Source organism: Scophthalmus maximus, chromosome 22, assembly GCF_022379125.1.
Source record: "Scophthalmus maximus strain ysfricsl-2021 chromosome 22, ASM2237912v1, whole genome shotgun sequence".
Lineage (NCBI taxonomy): Eukaryota > Metazoa > Chordata > Actinopteri > Pleuronectiformes > Scophthalmidae > Scophthalmus > Scophthalmus maximus.
The window spans coordinates 2411952-2422542 of NC_061536.1; the positions used below are offsets into that span (position 1 = coordinate 2411952).

The 10591-nt window shown below is 41.5% G+C and overlaps 1 protein-coding gene across 2 annotated transcripts; it reads right to left on the reverse strand.

The window, feature by feature from the left end:
- Positions 1-1110: 1110 nt before the first annotated feature.
- kiaa0895 (KIAA0895 ortholog) lies at positions 1111-10318 on the reverse strand. Of its 2 annotated transcripts, none has more exons than XM_035621326.2 (7): positions 9984-10318; positions 8221-8864; positions 5524-5667; positions 4178-4310; positions 3609-3914; positions 3351-3448; positions 1111-2721 (listed from the first exon to the last, which is right to left on the reverse strand). In XM_035621326.2, the coding sequence occupies exons 1-7, from the start codon at positions 10096-10098 to the stop codon at positions 2563-2565; spliced, it is 1599 nt and encodes a 532-aa protein (XP_035477219.2). In that variant the 5' UTR covers positions 10099-10318; the 3' UTR covers positions 1111-2562. The 2 variants fall into 2 exon arrangements, with proteins under 2 accessions (XP_035477219.2, XP_047186261.1); XM_047330305.1 differs by having other exon boundaries at positions 8221-8860; positions 9984-10316.
- Between the last annotated feature and the right edge of the window lie 273 nt (positions 10319-10591).

The window sequence follows — 10591 nt, forward strand, 5'->3', positions numbered from 1 at the left end:
CTGACACTGAGAGAAGCCTAGATATTCAGTCTTAGCATTATAAGCTGCAGCATTAGGCAAATCAATTTTTTAAAAATCCATTTGGTATTTTACCCCCATAATCCTGAGTGACATGGAACCTGTGCTTACACTGCATAATTTTGGAACTGTTGAGTTTTTAAATATCCTTCCAATGCATAATTATGAAAAAAAGAAGCATTATGACTGATTTTATTCTGTCAAATGCTTTAAAGCTACACTTATCAATATTCTTTAATTCAATGGATCAGTTTTACTTTGGGATGTCACTCATAGTGAAAAACCCACGGAAAATCATTTTAAATTGTTCTATTTACATGTAAAAACTTGAATGGCATTTAGAGTTAAGGGGCAGTAAGCAATTTTAATCCAACACACCTTTTGTGAAATTCAGCAAATATTTTCTCACGGTCCGCTAGCTGTTGGTTCTCTGTGTGTGCCGAAAAACCCCCTGTATTTACGGCTCAGCCCTGGCTCTGTAAATTGAAAAACAAAAAAATGGTGCAGACCTCACCTCACATCTCTGTGCAGTTTTACACATCACTCCCCAACACCTTAAGAGACGTGCTAGTGACAGCTGTGATTTCACTGAATATTAGTGTGATTGATAGTTTCAAATGTCTTTGAGTTTTCTGTGCTTTCCTTGAGTTTTTATATGGTTTCTTTAACTACTATCAATGCTTAAAGAAGTAAAAGTACAAAAAGATTGATTGTAGCAAAAGTTTTCTTCTGTCTTTTCTCATTAATCATCTCACAACCCCAAATATTCATTTAGTGGCCCTTTGAATCCGCCCAAACCCTTAGGTGGAGTACCAGTGGACTAAACAACCTGACAGCAGATATAAAAGTTAAATGCTGCTGGAGATGTTGATGCATTAATGTCTTATCGTCTTCACAGCTCATCAGTCACAGGAGACATGTTGCAACAAGACAAATACTTTTGAAAACCTGGGATGTTTCGGTTATACTGCTGCATGTAAACATGTTGCAGAATGATAGAACTTTTGGCAACAAATAATTTACATAATTTTTATATATAAATGGAGAGGGACATCTAATTTATGAGATACAAAGCACATAGTTACTCTTATGCAGGGAGACACATTTATTTGAAGATTTTATCTACTAATATCACAAAAAAATCCTTCAATGAGATAACATCACATAGATATACCATGTTATTAAACCGTATCATTTAATTGGTCTTTGAAGAACCTAATTAGCAAACGTGCTTCATGCATCAGGTCATCCTTGGTTTTAGCAACAACCACACGCCATTACACAGATCAGTCTGTACACAGTAGCTGCATATATCATTGCAGTTGAAAAGGTAGATTCAAGGTAAGAAAGTGCAAATAGTCTGACAGGGCTTCACGGAACACACCTTTAAAACCTCACTAACAGTACCACCAGTTACTTTCACACATGAGGGACATTTTCTTTTCAACAAATGTAGAACAGTGCTTGACAGGTCCAGCTTTGTGTGCTGTGAAGCTCATCGCTCCATCTCTGTCAGGGGAGAGGCCTCAACATAGTGCACCATCTTGCTTTCATGATCATTCTCTCCAGCAACAGCTCTCAGTTGTAATTCCCACCAAATGCAGTGCAACAAAGGTAAACCTCCGCGTTATCTACCGTAAACAAAGTGCAAGAATGTGTTTGTGTTCAAAACAGAGACAGATACAGAACCTTCCGCAGGTAAGTACACTTGGATCAGGTCCTCGGACGACAAAATAATCAAAATTTAAGTACTAGGTCAAGCTTTGCTTATACTCATAGGTGTTTCATAGGTTTACATTTAACCATAATCATGCACAAGAAGTGAATCATTTTCTTTAAGAATTTCACTGCTGTGGTTGAAAAAACCTATGGGCACAACTGATTCATTGTAACAGCCTGTATCATTAGCTTATCACGGACATTTACAGTTAAATTAGTATTAGGGCTGTGACTTCATTACAATTGGAGTTTGAGCATCCAGCACGTTTTCTTTGAATTCGTTTATATGCAACTGACTTTTCTAATCCCCAAAAAACCTTATAAAATAACAACCAATGTTATTGTAAGGCAGCTACATTTTAAATCTAAGGTGTTAAATCTTATATATATAAGGTTTTAAACATTAATGTAGCCTCCAACAACTATATTCTATGTAATGAATGATATAGTGAAGTTATGGCGACCTGAGCAGAGAATGAGTTCACACTCCCTCTATGTTGTGATGCAACCAGATGGTAACCAGTCTGGATGCACGTTCATAATAGTGCACATTTGTGTGGATTTTAATTAATTTGCTCATGTCGTGCTCATACTGAACTTCATTCAGCCATAAACACACCACAAGGAAATCGCAGGGTGATGTACTGTACAAACAGACAATTAATTATAAGTCAGTGTGTACCACATGCAATACAGCTGAACAAGACACTCACCGCCCCCGTGCACACTACTGGTGGTGGTGTCGAGGCATGCAGGCTATGGCTGGCAGTAATTTGACAGCTTTTGTTGGTCTGCTCAGGGTCGTGCAGGGGGAATGAAGCAGGCTCAGATGATGGTCTTGAGCTCCTCGTCAGTCAGCTGGTTGACCAACATTATTTTAGTCAGCTGCTCGGCGTACCTTGCCTGGTCCTGCATGAAGTGAGGGATTCGGATGTTCTCCATGTGAGCCAAGGCTTTAAGGCGATCTATGTCTTCAAATGACACCTGAGCACACAGAACGTAAACATTGACAGATTAGGTCTTTGAACCTAGAGTTATTATTTGATGGGAACTATTTTTGTGTCATTTGTCCTCAAACCACTGGTGTTGTAAAACTTGGTTGTTCATGTTCAAATGTTCTATCATCAGTGGCTTCAGCTCCTCTGAAGCAGAAGAACATGGTCTCTCTTCTCCTGAGAGAGGTTACATAAGCTTTATTAAGAGCTGGGTAAGACTTTGTCTCATTCAGGGAAGAGGCACCAGCTCAGCCCGCCAGTTGTCTGTTTTCAAATGAAAGCTCACAGCTTAATTTACATTTTTGAACTTATTTACAGACTTCTCATAGACTTTTGTTACACTTCGCAATTTGTATCACAGAAGTGTGCAAGTATCGTTCCACAAATCTGAAGGGTGGACATTTGGATTCAGCCAATGAATGCTGTTGAAGAAAAAGACGTATTGGCAGGAAGGCACATCCACCTGGTGTAAGTCTGATCAACCTGCTTGTTTCATGTTGTGAATGAAGTCTCTCACCTGTGAATAATCCAGGAAGCAGTTATTCAATGTAGTTGTTGCTTGGTTAATCAGTAAATTGACTAATAACAGCGCAGACGGAGATGGTTGAGAAGCCTCACCTTTCCGAGAGCCATGAGAAGTGGGAAGTTGATCTTGTCTCTGTATCTTAGGATCTTCAGGATGCCGTCCAGGTAGACCTGGTCTTTACTGAAGCACCCTGTAATGTTATGGATCAGAGAAGAGGGGCAGTACATTTGATGAATATGAATTTTAAAATGCTAATATTAGTAATTTAATGGTTGTTTTGAATACATAACCTGAATTATCATGTTATGTATTCAAAACAACCTTTGGGGAATCAAGCCCAACATAGTGACCTGGCTGTGCAGTGTCAGTCTGGCCTCTCTTGGCTCTGACACAGTAGTCCCAGCGGGTGTTGGGGTCCTGGACAAAGCGGCCCAGGTTGTGGAAGAGCTGAATGAAGGACATGTGGCTGGCCTGGTAGACGGTGTAGTAGAGCAGGGCAGCACGCCACAGAGTGGGGTCTTTCCTAAACAGGACACTGTGGATGCTTGCCAGACCCTCTTCTGTGGGGTTCAGGGGCTTCAGGTTGTGCTTCCTCCTGCCCACGCTGCTGCTCCAAGGCTGGTGGCAATTGTTGATGCCTCTGAAATAATGCGTGCCTAATGGAATGGGATAAGGATTAATTACACGATTAACACTTGTTCAAATTCAAGCTAACTTTATTCGTTGCAACAACAATTGGAGATACATGCCGTGGTCTACTGATACAGTGTCTATTACAGTCATTTAGCAAAGACTGGATGACGCCAATCGGACCTGCGATTAGAGAAGCTATGTCGCCTGATGAACTGCATTACAGTTACATTTCAATTTTTCCCCGATTTGTCTGGTGACCTCCAGGAATGAAAACTGTTGTACGCACCAATCTCATGCCTCAGCATGCCCTCCAGCCAGTGCTCCCGTGCAGTGGAGATGTTGATGGTAAGTGTGGGTCTGCTGTTCACAACTGTCATGGAGGCTCTGGACAGGAGGTCATCTGTCACCTGGACTACTATCTATCAACACATAAGGGATACAAAATGACACAAAATATGTGTACATGGGCAGACGTTTCCATCAGTGACAGTTCATGTTACTGTTAAGCCCATATATCAAATATGACTTATCTACACAAATGTATGCTTTGTGTTGCACTGTGATACTTGTAATTGATGGGTTGTAAAAACAAAAAATGTCTATCAAACTGACACTATTTGTATTGACATGAAACAAATTGTTGATTATATTTGTTGCGTCTCTGCACAGCAAAAAAAATTATCTTTCCAACCAATTAATCATCAAATCCAACAACAACTTGGTGACTGACTGGCAAGCTGGTGGGCAACAGTGAATCTCTCTCCTTGCTCACTTACAGTAGGTCAAAGCTGCGTTAGCCCTGCTCTTATCCCAGCTCTCCTCCCTTTCAGTTACTACTTAACTGCAACCCCCACTTGTCTACACATTGGGACACATGACTACTGCTAATGGCATTAACTTTTCTGTGGCTGTGGCACTGTGCTGATCCATCTCTCACACACTGTTAGACTGGTTCACAACTACACAGATACCGTTAGGCTGCTGTTCCAAGATTCAAGCCTTGGTCTTGTACGTTTCAAACATTACATCGCTGTGAAAAAGTAAATTCAAATATATAGATAGAATGAGACTCTGCATTCCACCACAACGTGAGAGTTAATTTTACTAATTTTCAGTCTGATGACTACTGAAATGTGTTTTTTCTCTTCCTTGTTGTACTGGATACATCTTTACATGTCATATATGCTGGACAGTGTCAGAGAGTTTCCCTTCCACTCACTTGCATTTTCTTTCTGCTGTCCGGTACGTTGGAACCCATGAAGAATTTGCCAAGCATACACAAAGGTTGATGTACATGAGGATTAATATGTTCAATGGAACGTTATTAATATTAACTGGGTGATGTAACGTTGTTGATATTACATAAACACAAAAGCGAACTGGTTTTGATGTACTCAGTAAAGTGGCAGCTTCTTGCAAGGTCTCACTTTTCTCTGAAGCACATTCGCTTCGATGCTCCTGTCGGCTGCTGTTTAATGATTATGTCAACCATGACACGAAAAACAACCAGGCTCCAAATGACATCCTTTGCCTCAACTGTCATTACGACTGAGTCACAATGAAAACAATCAAAGCTACAAAAAGATGAGTGTGCTAATGAACAGCATAGTATCTCCTTCTGTGTCCTCTCACCTCCCCCACGCAGCCTTCCTTCTCCATGTATTTCTTGACATTGTGCCAGACACGACTCTTGGTGAGGAGGTTACCCCCAGTGACCTGCTCAAATTTCTCATAGCTGCCATATCGCTGCAGAGCAAGCTCCATGATGTGCACTGCCTGTAAGAGATGAGAAACTCATTATAACTAATGACTAATGATGCAGTACTTGGTAAAGATAAAAACACAAACAGTCAGACAATCGCACAGGTGTTAAGCAAACCACTAGCAAACCACAAACAATTATTTTTACAGACCAACTATGGGATGGAGAGAAGTCCACAGTAACTAGCAAATCCTTATCATCCTATGGGGTTCTACAGTTGGTCCTGGTCCAATCCCTGTCTCTATTTTTATTTGTATAGCACCAAATCACAACATACATCATCTCAAGGCTCTTTACATAGTGAGGTCGAAACCTCACAATATTCTATGTTGTCTCCATTTGTGCATAGGCTGGAGCTCTTGATGGTGGTCTCCACATCATTCTTCATGAGGGCCTATACTCTCACATACACTTAGACAGGCCAGTATCATATCCTTACAGTTCCAGCAGACACCAGATGAAGCAAGGGTGGTGGTCCAGAATCCAAGTGAGGATGAGGTGGTTCCACATTAAATAGTTCAACAAATATGTTCAGTTCCTTTACTTTACTTTTCATGTCCTGAAACCTCTCGACAAATGTCTAAAGGACTTCAACTTATCAGCATATTCAGATGTCATGGCAAAAGTTTGTTCTTGCAGTGTAGGAAAACAAAGAGTATGACCCCTTGCCACAGAATTCATGGCTTGCAAAGACAAAGGGGTGGAACGTAAAAAACAACAACAAATTAATTCCTGTACATCACGTCTTGTGGTATGTTTTACTCTACAGTTTTAATCATGAAGATACGATCTTGTCATTATTTCTGTCCTAGTAACAGAATTTTAAAAATGTTCTACTGTAGTAAAATGTCTTGGTAAATGAATGGATATTTTTGGCAGAAGTTTTTCCTCACACTACTTGAATCTTTGATAGTTCGAATCTTGTGATTCTGTATGACACTAGCATACAGTTTTGCCTAAGATTGAATGCCCTCATTAAGAATATGAATTTATGTTTTTATGTCAAGCACTTGGTGAATTGTTGTAAATTAGCTGAAAGACCTGTTACTGCTAAAGCAAGAGACTTTTCGCTTTAGGTTATTGTAGTTGCCATACAACCAAGCAAAGGCCCCATTCAGACATGGTATTAACACCTGTCTCAGGTGATCTGATCACAAGTGGACAGTGTGAACACTCCAGATGCACTAAAGACACATGTGAGATGTGATCACCAGACCACATTGGGAGATGGTCTGGTGGTCACATCGTGTGAGATCTGATGTGGTCTGGGACTCACGTGGCCACATTTTTGTGTGTCCTGGGCCACATTCAAGGACCGCCTACTCAGCTGACGTCCTCTGAAATGTTACAGTTTCTTACTAAACCCAAAGTATTTTACTGTTCTCACTGTTTTACATATTATTTGTGGCCAATGCTTTTATATTAATATTGACCACCAAATATTAATTTTCTGATAGCTGTTAGCATTCACTTTCCTATTCATCCAGCCAAAGCCCCTGAAAGTCCAGTGTTCACAGTGCTTTAAATCAATTCTTGATTAAAGTATATGTCTCTTAAGCTGCTTACTGCTCCATATGTTCACCATACAGTCGACTGATGGTCTACAGTAAGTTTACACACGGCTGATTGCTGCTGCTGGAGACCAGGCTGAGGAGAGAAGTAGGACTAAGATGCTAAATAAAGTAAAACAATAAGCTGGAACGATCCTAAATGTCTCCGTTGAGCTCAGGGTAACGGCAGAGATGGTGGTTTTTGTCTGCAGGTTCACAGCGTTAAAATTTTACAGTCATTTAATGTGTCATTCATATATAAATATGGAATAGAGCAGCTTTAATAAAAGAAAAAACATCTAGGGGAGATACTGCGTCATTCAATGTTAATCATTATTTTATTGTCTCAATAATTATAATGAAACTGATTTAACAAATAATGTAATCAGCCAACAAAATATCCACTTATTTTCATTTTTAATGGTACATTGTAAAGATCCTAAAGGTCAGTAAAGACAGGTGGTGTGAAACAGGTGTAAGATGTGGTAACATCATTGTTTCACCATGACTATTCCTATTCTGCTATCTTTTCCAAGGATTAGTTAATGCTAATTGCTGTATTAGATTAGATCGGATTAGCCTTTATTGTCTCCCATAGGAGAAATTTGTCTTGGGCACAGCGTCACATCAGCCCCCAGTCATTCCGCATGTACATTCAACTACAGTCCCATTGACAGACGGTGTAACAATAGTTCATGTTACATATTGCACAGTACCCACACCAAAAATACCCCCCACACACACACACCAGTTACATATTGCACATCTCCATAAATACCACACACATTCAACTGTTACATATTGCACATCGCTTCAATAATACAATCTCCTCACTAAATTATTGGAAATAATTAAATATAAATTCAATCCCAAAAGGTTACACTTTGTGGATGTCTGCTACACTTATTGGGATTGTTTGTTTTCGCACATTAAATCACTTACGCAGCTGCCTGCTAGGAAGACTGCAAAAAAATAAAGTGAAGAATTGTTCCACACGTTTGGTGGAAACACTCTTACCTGTGTCAGGAAGCGATCTGAGGCATTACTGTGCCGTGCCAAGACCAGTGGAGAGACAGGGCTGCTGTACTCAAACTGCGGATTGTAGCTGAAGTCCGACTTGAAAAACTTGACCCTCTCCATTTCCACATTAGACGGCTTGATGGCTGAAAGGATGCAGAGCTTCTTGGCATTTTCCACTTCACCTGTGATTATTGCTTTATGCAACAAGGGAAGTTTAGTGCGAGACGAGTTGGGGACACACATCTTCCTGAGCTGTGGGACTGTACGAGGGGTGAGGCCCATCGTGCTGCCCACTACTGCGATGCTCCGCTGCTGGACACAACCTGTCTGTGCAGGTTTACCGCCACCTTCTTGAGCACGCACCTTTTTAAAAGCCATGCCTGGATGGTTTCTTTTACCAAGTGTGGCACCACATTTTGCTGATGTTTTTGGCCTCTTGTACAGAGCCTGCTTTGGGCTCTTCCACTCTTCCTCCTCTGCTTGCAGCAGTACGTTGTAGCTGCTGGAGCCAGAGCTGAAGAGGTCTTTGAGGGCACTGGAGGAAATCTTCTCCAGGTATACTTGGCTTGGACTCAGTTCCTTGTCAGCAGAGTTAAAGATGTACTTTTTGGACATTTCTACTTGTGGCCAGTGAAGTCTTTCTGAAATAAATAACAAGAGTGACCGTTAAGGGAGGACAGTGTATGTGTCTGCTGATTACTTCAGATTCCCCTTCACGTGCAGACCATTTATGGATAGATAGACTAATCCTCTTATCAAGCCGCAGAATAAAATTAGATCTATTCCAATGCCAAGCTAAAACAAACAAGGTAATACAGATAGGGATACAATAACTTGTCATCAGTATGATGAACGTGTTTGACATCTCTGTAAGCCAACTACCACGTTTCTTTTACCACTTATTAATACAATCATAATAATGTGATCTGACTCAAATAGACCCTGAGTTGACCTGTCCTGGACTAATGTCCTGTCAGGATCCTGCTATTACAGTAGGCATGATTCTCACATTAGCCATAGGACTTGTACCGAGGGAACCCGGAGCATCATCAGCCTGAGAGCAGCCTAAGTTCGGACAGGAGCACTGAGGCAGAATCTATCGGCCACTCACAGGAGCAGGAGCTCAAAACTAATGAGCACAGTGGCAGCGGGGACCGCACGAGGGGAAAGTACAACTCGGAGCTTCAGTGGCTTCGAATCAAATACTGTTATCTAACACATCAGCCGAGTGGGATAACCCACTGTCACATCCAGGGACGCTGGAAGAAGGGGTGCGGAGGGGTAACGGCGAGGCAAAAGAGACCACTGTACAACTCAACAAATCAAATACTTTTTCTTGGGAGATTTGCCCATCGTTACACTTTCTGATGCTGATTAGTTGTTGTTTATGTATTTGCTTGTCTGTACATGTTCGTCTGTATTTGCTTATTCTTTGACATTTGCACAGCTGGTAGTGAACAGCTGACAGTTGCACAAACCCAACCACTCCATTCACCCATGGTGTCAGCACCTGAGGCTTTTGTATGAATGACAGAAATAGCACGGGGAACGTGAATAACACGACGGAACAAGAATGAGGACACGCGACGACGAGTGAACTTCCACGCACATAAAACTGCATCACAAACGTCGGGCCACGCCCCCCTCTTCGAACAGTTGTACCGCACAATGAATAAACAGCTACTGCGAGGGCGGCGTTATGACGTTGTTGAATTTTAAATAAAAAACCCCATCACATCTCACGTTGAAACTAACATTACCTGTGACTTGTATTGACTCCAGCATCCTCTGGTAAGGTGTCGGGTTCAGGCTCAACTTCCACAGAGCTTGTCTGAAGAATACCACGTCTGGTGAGCAGAGTGAAACTAGCTGCATTAGCTAAAGCTCCAATGGCGTCCAAAGAGTTCCCTGTCGTGGCGACGCTAGAAAAGTGTAAGTGCAAAACATATTAATTGCCTATGAGCCGAGCTGACACTGCACGTCCAGCCCACACGGATCCCTGGTCCGACTAACGACGGGAGAGACCGAGAGGCCGGCCGAGCTGTCTCCGCTCTGACTGCTCGGTTTCCATGGTTTCCTTGTTGCCTACGCAACCCACAAAGGACGCTGATGGGAAGTGAAGTCCATTTCAGAAAAGGCTGAGACCGTTCAGACAAAAAAGGAAAAATGAAATGGTCAGAGATTCACAGACACACACACACACACACACACACACACACACACTCACATTTTAAGTGGATTAAAGTTAAGACTACATGTGGTGATGTGTCTATGAAATGCGTGCTCCATCTTCTATTTAAAGCCCAACCACTAACATCAAACAAGCAATGATTCACTATTATTGTGTGAGTGTGTGTGTTTGTGTGTG